The 20,241-nt window shown below is 49.2% G+C and overlaps 1 protein-coding gene across 3 annotated transcripts in view; it reads right to left on the bottom strand.

The window, feature by feature from the left end:
• IQSEC2 (IQ motif and Sec7 domain ArfGEF 2) overlaps positions 1–20,241 on the bottom strand; it is an 86,836-nt gene that overhangs the window by 4,753 nt on the left and 61,842 nt on the right. For all 3 annotated transcript variants that reach the window (XM_080653470.1, XM_080653466.1, XM_080653467.1), the window contains 10 exons: positions 18,938–19,199; positions 17,164–17,565; positions 13,969–14,864; positions 12,489–12,650; positions 11,902–12,024; positions 10,520–10,686; positions 5,237–5,376; positions 3,211–3,336; positions 1,078–1,177; positions 358–519 (listed from right to left, as the gene is read on the bottom strand). In XM_080653470.1, coding sequence (XP_080509596.1) covers positions 358–519; positions 1,078–1,177; positions 3,211–3,336; positions 5,237–5,376; positions 10,520–10,686; positions 11,902–12,024; positions 12,489–12,650; positions 13,969–14,864; positions 17,164–17,565; positions 18,938–19,199 — 2,540 coding nt within the window. The remainder of the gene's footprint in view (positions 1–357; positions 520–1,077; positions 1,178–3,210; positions 3,337–5,236; positions 5,377–10,519; positions 10,687–11,901; positions 12,025–12,488; positions 12,651–13,968; positions 14,865–17,163; positions 17,566–18,937; positions 19,200–20,241) is intronic.

The following is a 20,241-nucleotide window of genomic DNA, read 5'->3' as shown; positions in this document are numbered from 1 at the left end:
AGAAATTGGGATAATGAACAGAGAGTCGAACGACTTGCTCCAGCTTACCCAGATAATAAGTAGCATACCTGGGATCTGAAACTAGTGTCCTGCCTCCAATACCCTGATTCTTCCCCCTGATGCCTTTCATTAGAAAGAGTTGATAATTAGAGCTTGGAATAATAATCAGAGCTTGATAGGTAATGAGCCCCTTGTCACTGAAGGTATCCAAGCAGAGGCTGAAGGGTTCCTGGAATGAGGGTAGGAAGGTTGGGCAAGCTAACCCTCAATTCTGAGATTTTTCAGAGGACAGGATGCTTGGAATCGACAGGGCACTGTATCAGGATGGGAGGTAGGCGACATGGCGGGGCTACTCACACTCCACGCGGTATTTCTCCATCTCCTGCACCTCAGCGATGGACTCGCGCAGGTCAGACGTAAAGCGCAGCCTATCCTGGAGGCTGGGGGCGTTGAAAATGATGAGGACTTTTCGCTCCCCACCAGGTACTGCAGACAGCAACTTGATTCCAAACTGGTAATCTGTGGGGCAAGGGGAAATGGGGCCCCGCTGTCAAGACTGAAGCAAGATGGCTCATATGCAAAATAATATTTCTAATGTCCAACTCTGGTTGAGCCTCTTCTCTGCTCAAGCATCTTCACTGGCTCCCCTTGGTCCCCAAAGTCCCCAAGAGCCGCCTGGGAGTCACAGCCATGTTACTCCCTCTACTCTGGGATGTAAGGGCAAACTGAACTCTAGCTGCCCTCTAGAACCCTTCCTTTACTCCTCTACCTCTACCTATATTGTTTCTTCTGCCCAGAAGGCCACCCAACAAAGTTCCTCTGGCTCAGTTCTTCAAAGTGCAGCATTATCACCATCTCCTCAGCCCACCAGAAAACATACACACTGTGGACCATGAGCTCCCCAGGGCACAGACCCAAGTAATACTCCACCTTGTCTGGCCCTACATCCCAGGACCAAGTAGGTGACCTCAGCCTAATTATAAAGGACTCCCCAAACTGGAGGTCAGAATGAATGAAGGATGAGCATGGGAGCATGGCATAGACTCTTGGGATGATGGGATCCAAGGAGGAACTCACATGAATTCTGGAAGAGCTGCATGTGCATTTCCACGAGGGGAAAAGACTGACGGAAGCTGTACGTCACCAAGATCTTCTTCTTCTGGAAAATTTTGGTGACCTTTGGTAGGGATGGGAAAAAGACAAGAGGCAGGGTTTGGGGAGGGGGATTTCCAAATGGCACCTATTTCTCATAACCTCCCTCCCCTCCCACTGCCACTGATAGACATCTATATGCAAACACACATGCCCACAAATTGGGGAGAACTGAAGCTTGAGGAGCACAACAGGAGAGACAGGAGAATGCAACTTCCTGATGTAATGACGTCGCACAAACAGGTGTTTACAATTTCACAGGAAGTAACTGAATGCTCCTCCCCACAGGAAGCCTGTCCTAACATTCCACACACATCCACCCCCACCTCCCAGAGTGCTTGATGGTTCAGTGCCTTTCACCATCATCAGGCTTGAGGACAGCACTCTAAGTGTGTGATCGCCCCCTGCTGGACCAGGAGCACCAAGAGGGAGGAGTCTGGTTTTCATGTATTTCACCCACCCACAGGCCCCAGCACCCAATGTATACAGTTAACATCTTCCTCTCAACAACCCAAGATCTTTATCAAGTACTTGGGCACTCTGGCCTCAACTAACATAGGCTGTGAATGCCTCACACAGTCTCAAGCAGAGCAATCTGCACTTTGTGTTTAAAAGCAAATTACTGGGCTCTGGCCTGGTGGCTCAAGTCAGTTGGAGCGTCGGTCCTGCACACCAAAAGGTTGCAGTTTCAATTCCTGGTCAGAGCACATAACTAGGTTGTGGTTCTATCCCCAGTTGGGGTGCGTATGGGAGGCAACCAATCAATGTTCCTCTCTCTCTCTCTCTCTCTCTCTCTCTCTCTCTCTCTCTCTCTCTCTCTCTCCCCCTCTCCCTCTATCTCTAAAATCAATAAAGACATATCCTCAGGTAACGATTAAAAAAATTTTAAAGGTAATTATTTGATTTCAGGAGAGTTAGAGTGTACAGTTAGGCAAAATATTTTTTTAGTCCTTCAGATTGTGAACTCCCTAAGAACAAGGACCGAGTCTCAGTCATCTCTGTGTACCCAGTACCTAGCATGGGGCTGGACACACACAAGGATCAGTGTGTGATGGATGTTGAAACATTTACTCAACCACTGTATGGGCCAGGAGCTCCTCTGGGCTAGGCTATTCCACACCTGACCTCTTATTTCATCCTTAGGACAACCATATGAGATAGAGAGTAGCCCCATTTCACAGAATAGGAAATTAAAGCTCAGAGAGGGCACTGGAGGGGCTTCATCTAAAGCAGCGACTCTCAACTGGGAGTGACTCCCCCCACCCAGGGGACATTTAACAATGCCTGGAGACATTTTTGGTTGAAGAAATGCGACAGACATCTAGTCAACAGAGACCAAGTGCTGCTAAATATCCTACAATGCACAGAACAGCCCCCACCACAATGAATTATTGGCCCCAAATGTCAATAGAACCAAAGTTGATAGACCCTGCTCTGAAGGAGAGAGGATCAAGGGGGACAAGTCACTGTCCTCAAATCCCTGAGCAGAGAGAGACCTTTTCCCTGTGATCCCAAGGGTTGAGTGATAATCGCTGGAGGAAACCCACACAAGCAGGGGGCCATGCAGGAAGCCAGTTCTTGCCGTGCGTGAGAGGCTGGACAGGAGACCCTGAAAGTCCCTTCCCACCTGCAGATTCCTTAGAGTCCCAGCTCTGAAACATGCATATGGACACTGGTGATAAGCTTGGTTTTAAAAATCATGAGCACCCTGGCCACCCAAAGGTTCCAGACAGAACCCAGGGTCACAGGTTCACCTCCCTCCACCTAACCCCCCAGGCTACTGAGGTGGACCAGGACATTTCCTACCACTTCCCAGGCTGTAAGCCTCTCATCTCCAATGTTCGTCACATTTTCTGCCCCCATGTGTCTGTCATTACTTCCAAAAGGTTCCAGGAGGTAAAGGAAGGGCAGGGGCGGCCTATACCTGTCCAAAACCGCACAGATCACATGGCAGAACACCTCACCCACCATATCGCCACCACTAATGTTAACATGGTTCACAGCACACAGGGGCCCAGCTCACCACCTCCTCTCCATCGCCTCTCACAGCGCTCTTACCACAAGGAGGTCATTGAAGAGGAAGACCTCCCGCTGATGCAACCCTAGTCTCTGGGGGCGGTTTGGATCTGGCACCTCATAGAGCTGGCAACAGCAAACCAGTCGACGATGAGGAAGAGACAGTACCTAGATAGGCATGAAAAAATAGATGTCAGGCCCTACCTGGTTTGGCTCAGTGGATAGAACATTGTCCTGTGGACTGAAGGGTCCCGGGTTCGATTCCAGTCAGGGGCACATGCCCAGGTTGCAGGCTTCATCCTCAGTGGGAAGGCGTGCAGGAGGCAGCTGATCCATGATTCTCTCTCATCACTGATGTTTCTATCTCTCTCTCCCTCTCCCTTCCTCTCTGAAATCAATAAAATATATTAACAAAAAAAAGAGCCCTAACCGGTTTGGCTCAGTGGATAGAGCATCACGGCCTGGGGACTAAGAAGTCCCAGGTTCGATTCCGGTCAAGGGCATGTACCTTGGTTGCGGGCACATCCCCAGTAGGGGGTGTGCAAGAGGCAGCTGATGGATGTTTCTCTCTCATCGATGTTTCTAACTCTATCCCTCTCCCTTCCTCACTGTAAAAAATCAATAAAATACATTTTTAAAAGAAGACTCAGATCATAAACCAAGTGGCCACGGATGGAATGTTTGTGGCGGCTTCTGGCCAGATGCTAACCATCCCTCCTCCCCACAACAGAAGTCCTAGGGCCCTGTTGCAAGATGAAAAAAAAAAAAAAAGAAAAAAAGAAATAGGGCCCTAGCTGGTTTGGCTCAGTGGACAGAGTGCTGGCCTGCGGTCTGAAGGGTCCTAGGTTCGATTCTGGTCAAGGGCACGTGCCTGGGTTGTGGGCTCGGTCCCCAGTAGGGGGCCTGCAGGAGGCAGCCGATCAATGATTCTCTCATCATTGATGTTTCTCTCTCTCTCCCTCTCCCTTCCTCTCTGAAATTAATAAAAATATATTTTAAAAAAAGAAATAGGTGTCAGCCCAGTCAGTGTGGCTCAGTGGTTGAGCACCCACCTATGAACCAGCCAGTCACAGCTGGATTCCTGGTGAGGGAACATGCCTGGGTTGTGGGCTCCATCCCTAATAGGGGGCATGCAGGAGGCAGCCGATCCATGATTCTCTCTCATCGATGTTACTATCTCTCTATTCCTCCCTCTTCCGCTCTCTCAAATCAATAAAAGCATTGAAAGAAAGAAAGAAAGAAAGAAAGAAAGAAAGAAAGAAAGAAAGAAAGAAAGAGAGAGAGAAAGAGAGAGAGAGAGAGAGAAGTAGGTGTCAGCAAGACCAGCACGACAGCTTCAGGCACCTTAACATTGACCGCAAGAGGATGTTTATCTCTGATACATATCATTGTCACTCAGACACAATGAGCCTAAGAAACTAAGGCCTGGGCTTGTCTGCTGCCTTGCCTTTGTCCCGGTAGCTCCCTGTCTGGAATGCCTTTCCTGCCCAGCTTCATATGGCCACATTCCACTCTTCCAGTGTCATCTCTTCCAAGAAGCCATTCCTGCTCTCCATGGACTGAAAATGACCTCTCCCTTCTTTGTGTGCCCCTAAACTAACTGTAAGGCAGAAGTATTGTATCTTTGTCTGATACCCACCCCCCCCGGCTCTGTAAGAGCCCCCAAGGATAGAGATCACATCTGATTCATATCTGCATCCCTGGTGCCCAGTGAAATGCTGGGCTCAGTGGAAAGCATCCGTCAATGTTTGCTGACTAAAAGACTAGAGTATGTTCTTGACTTTGGTTATCAACGATTGGCTTGGCTCCTCACTTGGGATGGACAGGCAAAAAGGCAGGAAGGATGCTAAGATTTATACAGCACCCCACTGTGTACCTTGCAGTGTGCTAGATGCACTGCCATAGAGGTCTCATTCAGTGTGCACCGGGACCCCTGAGGAATGCATTCCACCCACTCTATTCAGCAAGTGAGGTGGGCATAGGGCTCAAGAGAGGGACACTGACTTACCACTTGGTGGCAGAGGCCAACCCAAACCCTGTCCCCTCCGAAGCTTCACAAATCACTTACTGGTTTCTTGCCCACAATCATGCGCTCCACAGCCTGCACTTGGGACACATGGTCATCATTGGTCCGAAGTTCACGCCCCTGGATTCGCTGGTAGATACCCACCAGGAGGTCTCGAGGGATGTCTTCACCATTGTCAACCCCTGGTTGGGGGGGAATAACAAAGATATATGGCATAAATGTGGGGAGTGGGTGGCAGGGGTTCTCCACAGCACCCCACACACAGGCCTGAGTCATAACCACAGCCAGGTCTAGAAGGAGTGAGAGCCCTTGCCCCACCCCCCCGCCCCCCCTGTCAGCATCGGCCACAAGAGGCATCCTTCAACCAGATAACCAGTTGCTCCCTGCCCCCGCCAGCATGGGGATTTTATCTAAACTCAGATCATACTGTGATTAAGACAATCAGGCGCTTTTTTTTTGCCTTTCTAACTAGCAAAAATAATGTTAAGTAATATCCAGTGTTAGTAAGAGTGCAAAGAAGCCGGCATGTGTATTAACATAACTATTTTGGAAGGTAATTTGGCAAGAGCATAAATATTCAGTGATTCCTCTTGTAGGAATCTGCCCTAAGGAATTACTCAGAAATCTGTACAAGGCATATGTACAAGTGCTACTGAGGGGAAAATTTTTAAATAACCTAATTTCTAACAATAGAGGAACAGCTAAATAGAGCTGAGTAAATCTGTTTAATAAAATAATATATAGCTATTAAAAACTGGATGTTTACAAAAAGCATGAGAAAATTACTGTAGCAAGTTAAGTGAAAAGAGCAAGATACACTGCATATATGATCTTTACCTTATCAAAAGTTACATAAGCATAGGAAAAAAGACTAGACTACCCTAAAATATCAACCATGGTTGCCTCCAGGGGGCAAAATTTTGGGTGATTAAAAGAAATGTTCTAATTTTCTCTGTTTCCCAAAGTTCTGCAGTGAGCAGGTATTCATTTATTTATTTACTTAATAGGTGGAGGGGGAGAACTATACATCTGTACATATACACACACACACATAAAATACATATAAGCACACACATACATATAAACACACACATATGGAGAGAGAGGAGGCAAATGAATGAAATGAATGAATGGATGACTAATGAAGGCTTCTGGGAGACAGCTCCAGATGGCCTCTGATCTGTCTTGCTCCTCCCGTTTACCATCCTTCTCCACTCCTGATTGTCTACTGAGCAAACCCACTCACTCTTCTCTCTAAACCTGTTGAAGAAAATGTTTTCTCCTTTGGAAACACTATGCCTCCTCCTTGGACAGGTGCTAAAGGAACATCCTTCCTCACACTGCCTTTTGACTTCAGCTGTCAGAGTGATTAAGCTCATAGACTGTGCAAACCACGAAGATCAGCAAATTTGTCTTGTCTGCTTGTTTTTCCACAATTCTGTTTCCCTCTTTCGTTTGTGTTTCAATAATCCTAACATAAGAGCCAGTTTTAGGAGGCTGCCCTTTTGTGAGAGGCAGGGCCTGACATCAATACAATAAACCAAGACAAAAGGTCAAGATGAAACCTTTAATCTGGCACTCAAGGCCCTTGTATATTGGTTCCAACTGACCTTTCCAACTGGATCATCTATCCCATCTCGATTATTCTCCAGGCAACTTTAGATTTTCCTACTTCTGTGCATTTGTTATTCTTACTGCCAGGTAAGTCAAGGCCTACTTTATCTGTGTCTTCAAGGTCCACCTTAAAATGAATACTCCAGCAAGTGCTCTGGAGGTGAGCTCTCCCTCCTCTGAGCTCTGACTATCCTTTTGCCCTGCCTGACATCATGGTCTGACATCATCATTCACTTTCTTCCTTGTGTCGTGTCTCTGGTACTATAATTCAGTCTCTCCCACAAACAGGGAGCTCTCTTGGGGCAGGGACTATGGCAGAAGCCCTTCCACTGTCCTTAGCACCCATCATAGCGCCTGGCACACATGAGGCACTTGGTTAGTGTCAACTTACTGGCTGACTGGTTGAGTTAAAAAATAAATGCATAAGGAGAAACCAAGATGGCGGCATAGGTAAACACCTAAACTGCTGCCTCGCACAACAATTTCAAAACTACAACTAAAAGACAGAACGGACACCATCCAGAACCACAGGAAAGCAGGCTGAGTGAAAATTCTACAACTAGAAGGAAGGAGAAAAGCTCACAGAGAATTGGAGGTACGGCAAAGGGGCTTTGTGCGCGCAGAGAGGAAGGGCGGCTGAGAGCTTGGCTGACTTCCTCTGGCGGAAGGGGGAAGGAAGCCTCGGACCGCGAGCTGGGAAAGGCAGAAGTCTGAAGGCGCACACGGGCCAGTGCGCACAAAGGCTGCGGAGGTAGCCATAGGCTTTCCCTAGTGAAAGGGAGTCAGAGGATCCTGACTGAGCCCCAGTTCTGACTGCAGTGAACCCCGGTTCCAGGCGAGCCCCTGGGGACCCACGCTCTTGTAGGGGGAGTCTGGACTCTCGGGCGGAGACTCGGGAGCCGGGGAAGGCGGAGGACTGAAAGTGCGCACACGCGCCGCGCCGGTGCGCACAAAGGCTGCGGGGGTTGCCACAGGCTTTCCCTAGTGGAGGGGAGTCAGAGGATTCTGACTGCACCGAGCCCCAGTTCTGACTGCAGTGAACCCCAGTTCCAGGCGAGCCCCTGGGGACCCACGCTCTTGTGGGGGGAGTCTGGACTCTCAGGCGGAGACTCGAGCTGGGGAAGGCGGAGGACTGAAAGCGCACATGCGCGCAGGGGCGGGGCTGACAGGAAGCCAAGACTGAGACTCCACCCCATCCAAGCTGAGCACAGAGGCTATTGCAATTTGGCAAGTCTAATCCTATAAGGCTGTCTCCAGCACCGGGCTTCTCCCAGCATAGACACAGCTGATCCTTACAGCCAACTGGCCCGGAGGTCAATTCTTCCCAGTGATACCAACAACAATAAAGACTTAATTACAACAAGGCTGTACACACAGGCCACAAAGGGGTGCACCAAGAGTGTCCACCTCAGGTTAACTGGGGAGGCAGACCCACTGGGCCATATTGGAAACCTAGCACAAATATCTACCTTACCAACTCAGGGATTCAGTGAAAATGCGGGGTCAAAGAATCAGATCACAAACGAAAGAAATGGAGGAAAACAAACGACTGGATATAGAATTCAAAACCACGGTTATAAGACTTTTTAAGAATATCCTAGAAAAGGCCGATAAATATAACGAGACCCTCGAAGATATGAAAAAGGACCAACTAGAAATTAAACATACACTGACTGAAATAAAAAATATTATACAGAGACCCAGAAACAGAATAGAGGAACACAAGAATCAAGTCAAAGAATTGAAATACAAAGAAGCAAAAAACACACAACTGAAAAAGCAAAAAGCAAAAAAAAAAATCCAAAAAGTTGAAGATAATGTAAGAAGACTCTGGGACAACTTCAAGCGTACCAACATCAGAATTATGGGGGTGCCAGAAGAAGAGAGAGAGCAAGATACTGAAAACCTATTTGAAGAAATAATGACCGAAAACTTCCCCCACCTGGTGAAAGAAATAGACTTACAAGTCCAGGAAGCCCACAGAACCCCAAACAAAAGGAATCCAAAGAGGACCACACCAAGACACATCATAATTAAAATGCCAAGAGCAAAAGACAAAGAGAGAATATTAAAAGCAGCAAGAGAAAAACAGTTAATTACCTACAAGGGAGCACCCATACGACTGTCAGCTGACTTCTCAACAGAAACTATGCAGGCCAGACGGGAGTGGCAAGAAATTTTCAATGTGATGAATAGCAAGAACCTACAACCAAGATTACTCTACCCAGCAAAGCTATCATTCAGAATTGAAGGGCAGATAAAGAGCTTCACAGATAAGAAAAAGCTGAAGGAGTTCATCACCACCAAACCAGTACTATATGAAATGCTGAAAGGTATTCTTAAAGAAGAGGAAGAAGAAAAAAGTAAAGAGAAAAAATTATGAACAACAAATACATATCTATCAACAAGCCAACCTAAAAATCAAGTGAATTAAAAACCTGAGGAGCAGAATAATCTGGTGAATATAATAGAATCAGGGGCATAGAAAGGGAGTGGGCTGATAATTCTCAGGGGGAAAGGGGTATGGGGGGGTTCATGAAGAGAATGGACAAAAATCATACACCTATGGATGAGGACAGTGGGGGGGAGGTAAGGGCAGAAGGTGGGGTGGGAAAGGGGTGGAGGGGAGCTATGGGGGGAAAAAGGAGAAATAATTGTAATAATCTGAATAAAGATTTATTTAAAAAAAAAAAAATAAAAAAAATAAATGCATAGCCTGGCCAGTGTGGCTCAGCAGTTGAGCGTCGACCTATGAACCAGGAGGTCAGGGTTCGATTCCCAGTCAGGGCACATGCCCAGGTTGCAGGCTCGATCCCCAGTAGGGTGCATGCAGGAGGCAGCCGATCAATGATTCTCTCTCATTATTGATGTTTCTATGTCTCTCTCCCTCTCCCTTTCTCTCTTTGAAATCAATAAAAAAATATATCTATAATAATAAAAGTGTAATATGCTAATTAGACTGGACAGCCAAACGACCTTCCAGACAACCTTCCGGATGAAGCCAGGGTTGTGAGGGCCAAGGCAAGCCGCCACGGCTGCAAGAGGCGAGCCCCTTGCACGAATTTCGTGCATCCACCTCTAGTTTAAAAAATAAAAGCATTAGCCCTAACCGGTGTGGCTCAGTGGATAGAGCACTGGCCTGCGGACTGAAGGGTCCCAGGTTCGATTCCGGTCAAGGGCATGTACCTTGGTTGTGGGCACATCCCCAGTAATGAGGTGTGTAGGAGGCAGCTGATCGATGTTTCTCTCTCATTAATGTTTCTAACTCTCTCTCCCTCTCCCTTCCTCTCTGTAAAAAAATCAATAAAATATATAAAAAAAATAAAAATTAAAAATAAAAGCATTAAAGAAAAGAAAGGGTACTAAAATAAATGAGTATTTATGGGCATAAATAAAGAAGAGAGAAAAAGCTTGAATGGTGAGTGAATGGACACATGAATGAATGGGTGAACCAATATAAGCTCTGTAAGAGTCAGGGCTTTTATCTCTTTTTAGGACCTGCTCAGTCAATATTCAGTGTGGGAATGAGTAGATGGCCAAACGACCGAATGAATTAATAAATGAATGCCCCAGGAACATCCAGCCTTAGTAGAAAGTGAGAGCATCACAGGTTAATTTCCAAGGAACCTTCCTCACCCCACCCTCCCATCCTGCCCACTTTCCCTTCCCAGGGGAAGGACAGGAAAAGCTGACAGGGAGGTCTGGGGTCACCTCTCAGGTTCTTGATGAAGTCATCTAGTTTCATCTTGCGTTCAGCCTTGACGCTGGGACTGTACATGTCAGTATTGAGGAGGATGATGGCAAAAGCAAGGATGAAGATGGTGTCTGGGTTCCGAAACTGGCGCACGAGGGCTGGGTTACACACACAGTACCGCTGGCTGTAGGGCAGGAGGAACCAGGGTCAGGCACCAGTAATCTCCACCTACCCACCATCCTCCCAGCCTGGCACAACCCTCTTTGACAAGTACTCCCAAACCCTTTGGGTGTGTTCTTTTTCTTCAGAGTTTCCCCAAGACTAGCATGTCAAATTCACAATCACTACCTTTTACTGAACTCCACAGATCACCTCTCAGCTTCATACATAAATACTCTACAGAGGGTCTATGTATGTCTTATGTAGTACTATCACAGTCCTGCAAGGTAGCTATTAGCAGCCCCATTTTACAGATGAAGTGACTGAGACCCCCAGTGGTAAGGTACCTTGCCCAAAGTAATAGAGCTGGTAAATGGGGAAGCCAGGATGAAAATCTAAATCTTTCTGACTGCAAAGAAAACCTTCTCCATTATGGGAAACAAGTTCTCAGTAACTCTCATTCTCCTCTAAATACCCCCAAAGTGGTGGGGCCAGGATTTATACCCAGGTCTGCCTGATCCCCACAGCATTCATAGTAGACGATAAAAGTTAAGGGTCATGTCCTGGCTGGTGTGACTTGATTGGTTGAAGTGTTGTCCTGTTGTCTCAGGTTCGATTCCCGGTCAGGGCATGTACCCAGGTTGTGGGTTCCATCTCGGTAGGAGAGCGTATAGAAGGCAACCGATTGATGTTTCTCACCCCCCCCCTCTCTCCTCCCCTTCCTCTCTCTAAAATCAATAAAAACATATCCTCGGGTAAGGATTAAAAAAAGAGTTAAGGGACATGGAGTCAGACACACTGAAGTTCAAATGCTGGTTCCACTGCATATTCACTGTATGACTCTGGGCAAGTTATTTAACCTCTCTAGACTACTAATTTCTCATCTGCAAAACAGAAATAATAATAGAAACACCTACCTTATAGGGTTGTTGTGAGCATTCGGCGAAATAATAATGTAAAGTGCCCAGCTCAGCACCTGATACCTGGTAAGAGCTCAACAAACACTAGCTATTGTTGCTGACGTTGTCATCACTTATGGGAGGCCCATGTCCCAGATGCCAAGCTAGATCTTTATGCACATTATCTCTGATCCTCACAACTTAACTGCCTCACAAGATAAAATTTGTAATTGCCATTTTCTGATGAGGAAAGTATGAAGCTGAGAGAGGTGATCTGTAGACACACTATGCTGCCCCCCGAAATAGGGAAAGGTAGCTTTAGTAGTGGGAAGCAGGCGCACCTGAAGGCTTCGATGAGTCGCTCCACTTTCTGGGCCTCACCCTGAACCCGGATATGGGATTGGAACTTCCGGAGTGCATCATCCAAATCCATGGAGGAGAAGTCCATCTCATCCACCACACAGCTGAGGAGCAAGGAGGGGGTGTGGCACTTTCAATTCCTCTGCACAAAAGCTCTGACCCACCCTGACCTGCTCAAATGGACCAACTCCTCCATTGATAGACATCCACAAAATATGGACCCATATGAGGGCGGAATGTTTGAAATTGAATCCACCCCAGAAAATCAGGTCCAGACATGACATGTAGCTATTAAGAGTCCTTTCCATTACGCACTCATTTCAGAGATCGGAAAACTGAGGCCCAAAGGCCATAGGAAAAGCGTGCCTTACCTGGGGCCACCCAGAAGCCTTTAAGAATAGGGCCAAGAGAGATCAGGCCTCTTTGGTGCAGAGGGTTATGGGAGCAGGAAGGCCTATTCATCTCATTTTGCAAGTTTGAGCAGAAAGGACAGGCTGCCCCCTCCCTCCCTCCAACCCCCCTTTTCCAGAAATCCCTGGCCCAGCCTGCCCCATGCCAGGGTCCTCACTCCAATACGTCTCTGTTGAACTGCTTCTGCCGGTTCCCTAGGAATTCCCCTATCATCTGCCGGCTGAGGCCTTTCCGTTCCAGGATGAAATGAGCCACTCCCACCGGTGTGTCTGACAGGAAGCCCCGCTCAATCAGATACTGGATGCCCTTCTCTGGCTTCCTGCAGAAAGAAGGGAGGTAGATGAGATGACCGTCCTCCTAGAACTTGGCCCTCTGTCCCATTGCTTGAACTAATTTTGGGCCCAATCAACGACCTTGGAGAACCAAGGAAGTCAAATACATAATTTGGTCCAATCCCTTCAGAAAACTGAGGCCACTTTCCCATTTCACAGTTTCAAAATTCCAAGGCATCCTCAACCCAACTTCCTCCTTCACTGGAGCCACACTACAACGGAAAGAAAATTAAGATTTAGTGAGAGCCTGCTCTACACCAGGAGCTTTGCTATTCCCAGCAGGCACTGAGGAGTCCTGGAAGAGGGCCCGAGCTCCAGGCTAAGCCCTCCGTTCCAAGGCCCAGGCCCAGGTCCACCTGTATAGGCATCACCCAGCCTTTGAGCGTTTCCATAGACAAGGTGTTTCCTACTTCCTACTGGGCCAATTCTGGGTCTGAGCTATCCCATATTCAGAATCTCGGAGCCTTAAGACTTCACGAGGCTAAAATTTGGAAGAGACTTTGGCGTGACAGGAGTCTCACACCCATCACTTACCATGCATGACTCAGGACAATTCCCTTTGCTTCTTCAAGCCTCAGTTCCTTCTCTAAAAAATAGGGACACTCCCACCCAGATTGCCGAGTTATTCTGAGAACTAAATATAGGTGGCAGTGTCTAATAGGCTACACATGTAAGGCATTTATTTTCTAACTATTTTCAAATCAAATGTCTCACTCACACCCCACTCCTAAGCACCAGGCCCAGGACCAGGTATCTAGAATGCGCTTGGTCCTGGTTACTGACTAGCCCAGCATTCCACCCTGCCACCCGGTACCACAAATATACACACACAACTAGTCGATAGATGGAAACACCAAAGCCCAAAGAAGGAACCCACCTGGCCCAGAGCTACACAGTGAGTCTGGCTAATGTCAGGATAGAGTCCAAGTCTCCTGTTTCTCAGAGCAGGGCTCTTTACATACCACATTGGCTCCCCACCAAATAGGGGAGGCTGGGGACCCCAAGTTCAGAATCCATTCTATAGATAGCCAACTGGGGCCCAGAGAGGGGAGTATCTGACCCAAGATTACACAGCCAGTTAGAGGCAGTGCTAGGACTAGAAGTGCCTCTGATGGGTGTGTTGGGGACTCTCTCCTCTGCCACCCTGTTGTCAATCCCCTTCACTAAACAGCTGGGGAGAAATACCATCCACAAAATGCGAAGCTGGCAGAAGCAAATTACTGCTTGGAGTTCAGCCCCAGGGATTCAAAGTGCCTTGTGGCAGGGTAGGAAGGGGCAAGGGGGGCAGGAATGAGAAGCACATACTTATTGAAGAGGTTGAGGCCAATTCTGTAATGCCGCCTCTGCACCACGTCATTGTTGAAGGCTGGTGAGTCCCAGCTGTGCCTCGTCTCTCGCTGGTAAGTCTGCTTGCACAGGCTGGTGGCTGGAGGCTCCCTCAGGCTGTCCCTCGAAGAGGAGCCAGAGCTGCAGTTGATGGTCTCATTGGAATTGCTGGAGCTCTCAAGGCTCTCGTTATCGCCACCATCAGAGTTCTCGCCTGCCGCCTCGCACTTCCCCAACCTCCGAGCCCCAGCCACACCACTGGGCCCAGTGCTACTGTTGGGGGCTGGTGGCAGGGGCCCTGGTGGGGCTGGGGCTGGGCCCTCTGGGGCTGGGTAGTGGCGGTGTGGGATTGGGGCCCTGCCTGGTGGCCCTTTGTGCTTTAGGGTCCCATGGGGGCTGCAGCCATCGGCCTCATATACCAGCTGGCGGTGGACAGAGCCGCGATCTGAGCGGTCACTCAGGTCCACAGAGCTGTCACTAGGAGGCTCAATGGTGAGCAGGGGAAGGTGAGCGGCCCGCAGCCGGAAATCCCGACACTCCAAGCACCCAGGCCCCCTTCGAGGGCCTTCCTCACGGCTCCCATCTTCCCGGGTCCCTGGTGGCCCTGGTGGAGGAACTGGCGGGAGAGGGGCTGGTGCCCAGAACTCAGGCCGGCTCTGGGGTGGGGGCTCTGCGCTGGGCAGTCGTTCAGGGGATGGTGGGGGAATTGGGTCATCCAAGTAGAGGGGAAGGTCACTGAAGGATGTGGCTGAGCTGTCTTCTTGCTGTTCCTTCGACTCTCGCTTCTCCAGCTGGGCTGACCCTGTCTCCTCAGACATGGGCCCCGATGGGTGGCAGTTCAGGGCCTCATCAATGGATTCAGCCAGAGACTTTACCTGTGTTTGGGAGTAAAGGGGAGGAGAGACAGGAAGGGAAAGGAAGATGAAAGGAAAGTTGGTGGGATGAAAGAAGGGTGGGAATGAGGGAGGAAGGGAAGGGAATAGGGGGGACTTCCTGGTGGGTCAGCCAAGAAAAGGGATTCTCCTCCCCTCCCCATCCCCAGGTTCTCTGCAGTATATGAAACAACTCCCAGGGAGCCATTGTGAGCTCACAGGAGCTGGGACTCATGCCCACAAGCTCCCCTCTCAGATATCCCAATACCTCCTCAATGTCCATGTAGACCCAAGTCAAATGCCACCTACTCCCATTCAATCCACATTTCTGCCTCTGCCATCCCCTGGGTGGACCAAAGCCCCAGCTTCCTCTGGGCTTTCAGAGCCCTCTGTCTCCTTCTACCTTAGGAAATCCATATGATTTAGCCTTGAGAAGCCAGACTGTGGCTGGTAACTCTACCTCCCTGTGGTATTCAGCCTCTCAACTGGCCCCCAATGATTCCTGCCTCCTGGTATTCACACCCTTGTGTACCACACTGTCCTGGGGTTGGTCTGTGGGACTGATAGCATATGGCAGAAGTGATGAGAGTCACTTCCGAGATTAGGTTATGAAAGACTACAGCTTCTGTCCTGAGCATGCTCGCTTGCTGTGCTTTCTCTCCCTCAGACCCTTTGCTCTGCAGGAAGCCATGGGCAGTCCTATGGAGAGGCCCACGTAGTGAGAACCTGAACCCTCCTGCCAACAGCCAAGGGAGTGAGCTTGGAAGCAGACCTCTCAGCCCCAGTCAAGTCTTCTGAGATTTTGACCCTACCCTAAGCTTGATTACAGCCTTATGAGAGACCCTGAGTCATTTGTTATGCAGCAATAGGTAACTAATACACTTCCCCATCAGACTTGGATAACACTGAGAGCTGGGCCTAGGCCCGGTTCTTTGATCTCCCTACCAGACTATGAACCTCTTCCCTCCACTCCCCCTTGAAGGATGGGTCTTTCTAACTCAGCTCAACACATTTCTTGACACAGAAGAGATGTTTAATTAATGTTTGTTGTATGAGTGAATAGATGAGTGATTTAGATTTTTCTTTAATACTTCTTTCTTTCCCTCTACCCACTCCACCCAACACCCCCCCCCTGCCCCGCCCTTCGCTAGCTCCAGAGAGGCATACCCAGGCTGATGGCAGGGCCATATCACAGAGGTTAGAGCAAAGTGGTTTCTTCTCTTATAAAGTTCCATTCATTCATTAAACAATTTACCTTCTTGGTTTTTAGGAAGGAAACTAACATGGACTTAGTAGCTACCACATACTAGGTGTTTCTGTATACATTACCTAGCTGAACTGAATCTCTGAAACAACTCTAAAAGGAAAGATTTACCTCTATTTTATTTGTCATGTTTCAGTGAGGTTAAACAGTTTGCCCAAAGTCCCACAGCTGGAAAATGGCAGAGCTGGAATGTGCACCCGAACAGCTGTGCTGACGTACCCAAGCCTAGAATGACACCCCACTACCCTCAGTGCCTGCTATATTCCTACCCTTTCAGGCTTTTGCTGATGCAATGCCTATGCAAGCAACACCCTGCCAACTAGCTCTAACTTGCTAAATCTTATTTGTCTGTTTTCTCAAAGAACCTTTCTCTGGTCCTCCCAGAAGAAAGTTTCTTCTCCCTCTTCTGAGTTCCCATGGTACTAGATGTGATCCTTTCCCATGGCTCCGAGCACACTCTATTTCTGAAGACAGTCGTGTGCCTGTGTGTTGGCCATTAGATCCTTGAGAGCTAATGGCTGGGAGATCTTTGCGAACAAGGACCCTGGTGGTTCAGCTGTCTCCCTCATGGCGCCCAGCACAGAGCCTGGCCCATGGTAGTGTGATGTAAGTGAAAGGGCGTGGACTTTGGAACCAGACAGAGCTGACTTCCAATCCAGATTGGAAAAGTCACTCCACCTCTCAGGGTTCCAGAGCCTCAGTTGCCTCCTTTGTAAAGTTGGGATATCTCACCCATCTCAGAGGTCATTATGAAGCACACACAGTAGGCGCTCATCACCTGTTTGTTAGGCCTTAATTAGATAGTGGATCAAGTTCTTACGTGTTCTATAAACCCAGATTTTTAACTTGCTTGTTTTTACAATATAATTTTTTAGTCTTGCCAATTCTTTCTCACTGTTCTCACAGTCCCTACTCATGGTAGCTAGTGGTTCTTAAATGCTGGTCGGGCCACGTGTTTCAGTTTGTAGTATAGGTAAAAAGTCGGAGTAGCCAGAGCATAGGGATGGGGAGGAAAGGCCCTTTTCAGGGGATGCTGACCTGTTTGGAGAAGGAGTCCTCCAGCTCTGTGATGTCATTGGAAAACTCTCCCGATGTGGTGACAGAGCTTCCCCCACCATCGATGCCCCCTCCACAGGAGCCTGCATATGGGAGGCCCCGTTCAAGCAGGTGGCTCCGGGCACCAGCCATGGCACCCTCGTCCAGCGAGGCAGGCTTGCCCTCGAAGTACGCAGGGTTCTGGGCCTTCTCGTACTCCTCAAAGGAGAACTGCATCCGCATGTTGGAAAGGATGATCCGTCTGGACATGCGGCTTTCCGAAGCTGAGCTGCGGAGCCGCTCAAAGTTCTTGTTCATGCGGTACTGGCGGAAGGCCGTCTGGATGGTCCTGGCAGCCCTACGGCTCAAGAAGGAGCCCCCGTACTTCCTCTCCAGCATTTCCACCTGGCAGGGGAGGGTCGAGGGGAACAGGGTCAGACTCATAAAAGTCTCATGTCCCTGGACCTCAACCACACCACCACCGAGACACAGCTAACTGCTTACAGCTGCCTGAAGGCACCAGGCTGCGTGCTCAAGTACCCTTTCCACTCTAATCTCAGACACTGCTTGTCACATGGGACTGTGTTGTGGTTTTCTTTTATTATTTACAAGAAGTAGTCAGTATTCCAAAAAAGTTAGAAAAAACAGAGAAGCCAAAAAAGGAAGGAAGGAAGGAAGGAAGGAAGGAAGGAAGGAAGGAAGGAAGGAAGGAAGGAAGGAAAGAAGGAAGGAAGGGAGGGAGGGAGGGAGGGGAGGGAGGGGAAGGGAAGCAAGAAAGGAAGAGGAAGGGAAGGGAAGAGGAAGGAAGGAAAAGAAAGAGAAGGGAATGGAAGGGAATGGAAGGGAAGGGAAGGGAAGGGAGTAGGGATTAAACAAAAAGCAAAAACAAAAAACTCATAGACACAGACAACAGCATGGTGATCACCAGAGGGAAAGGGTGGGGGAGATAAAAGAGGGTAAAGGAGGGATAAAGGGAGACCGAAGGAGACTTGACTTGGGGTGGTGAGCACACAGATGATGTATTACAGAATTGTACACTTGAAACCTATATAATTTTATTAACCAGTGTCACCCCAATAAATTCAATAAAAATGAAAGAAAGAAAGAAAGAAAGAAAGAAAGAAAGAAAGAAAGAAAGAAGGAAAGAAAGAAAGAAAAACTGAGAGCAGGAAGGAGATGAAGGAGGAAGAAAAAGAGAAGGGAGGAGAGAGAGGGAGGACATGGAGGGAGAGAGGGAGGGAAGGAAAGAAGGGAGGGAGGGAGGGAGGGAGGGAGGAAGGGAGGGAGGGAAGAAAGTTGGCTCACTTAAAGTCCCAACACCTAGGCATAACGACAATTAAAATTTTGGTATATGTCCTTCCAGTTTTTTTTTTCTATATGTAGTATTTTTGTGCCCTTCCCTTTAGCTAAGCAATATCTTGTGTGGTATATGTGATATATTGTAGCATATTCTCCTGAAATTGTCAACTTAAGTGTGTGCTTCTCCCATCAGACAGAGATTTTTGAGACCCAGATCCAGGTCCCATTCATTTTTACATCTCCAATGCCCAGCCGGGAGCTAAATCAGTATCTGCTGAGGGAGTGGATACTTGGTGAATAGGTGGTGAATGAGCCCCCAATAGGGTGAAGGGTCCTGGAACCAGTCTTCTCCCCCTCCAGTCTCACTATCCCTCTGTGCGTATGGCCCTCAAGTGCCACATCCCAACCCCTCCCTCCCTTGGTTCCCTCATAGCCTCATTCCTACTCCCATTCCCAAGCAGAGCCATGTCCTCTGTACCTTCTTGTCCTGCAGGTCCGTGGAGAGTTCGTAGCTGTCCGACAGGGCCTTGGAGCGCTTTATCTCCTCCTCCTCCTGCTTCCTCAAGGCCACACTGGCTGGCTGGAGGCGAGCCCGCTGAGCCCAGGGAAGGCCCACCCCAGCAGGGGGACCCCCCATATGGCTGCTGCTGGAGGGCAGCTGGCTCAGCCGGTAGGGGGGTTGGCTCCCAGGACTATCAACCGCTGTGCTCAGGTCACTGCCTGGGGCATCACCCTCCACACTGTGGGGATTAGATAAGATAAGCCAGGATGTGGGAACAAAGGATGCCTGCTGGGCCAGACTGAGCGTGTGGACCAAATCCCTTCCGCAACCCCATCCCCCTCAGCTTCTTCACAGATACAGGGACCCCAACACTTAAAGGCCAGAAAGCAGTCCTACCTGCCCCCAAGCTAGACAGTCCTTCCTGCCCCTCACTGCCCTCATGGTCCCTTCCCTTCAGGCCCCCTTGCCATCACAGCCCTGACCTCATTCTACTTCGGCCCCATCCGCTCACAGCTCTATCTTCAAGGGCCCTCTCCCCTCACAGGCCCTATCCCTACTCATAGCTCCATCCTCCGACTCCTTTCCCTTAGGGTGTGGTCTTCTCAGTTTTGTCTGCCCCTCACTGCCTGGTCCCCTCATGGCCACGTCCCCTTACAGACTTTTTACCAGACTTGTTTCTTCCTGGTCTTTTCCCCACAAGGCCCCCTTTTTTTTTCTAATAATCCTATCCTAACAGCTCCACCTCCAAATCCACCTTGATGGGCCATTTCCCTTATAGCTCCCCTCCCCCCAGACCTCTTCCCCTCACAGGTCTGTCCCCCACACTGTGTGTGTCAAGGTTTCCCTCCCTGTCTGATCCCCAGCACCACCCCAGATCAGCCCTGTCCCAGCCCCAGGCCCACTCCTGGCATCCGTGTATCCACGCTCTCCCCTCCCTGCCCCGCCCTGCCCCCTGAAGCCTCACCCCTGCCCTTAGAGGCCTGGACTTGGGCCTGGCCAGTTCCCAGGGCACAGGGCTCAGTGACAGTGGGAGTCGCTTCCCATGCAGCATCCTCACAGGTAAAGAGCTGCCCTGCGGGGCAGCTTCCTTTTTCTCCTCATGGCCTTCTCTGCTCAGCTGGGGGAGGGACACAGGGGTCTCAAGGCAGAAGAGTGGCAGGAGCTAGGCACTGGGCCTTGCCTGCCCTGGTTACACAGCTGTTGTTCCACCAGACCTGCTTCCATGGTGCCATGACAACCAGGCTGCCAGGGAACCCAGGTGGCGACAGAGCCCAGCCGCC

This window comes from Plecotus auritus (genome assembly GCF_963455305.1).
Source record: "Plecotus auritus genome assembly, chromosome: X".
Taxonomy (NCBI): domain Eukaryota; kingdom Metazoa; phylum Chordata; class Mammalia; order Chiroptera; family Vespertilionidae; genus Plecotus; species Plecotus auritus.
The sequence above is the reverse complement of the archived record's forward strand: the minus strand, read 5'-3'. Positions and strand labels throughout refer to the sequence as shown.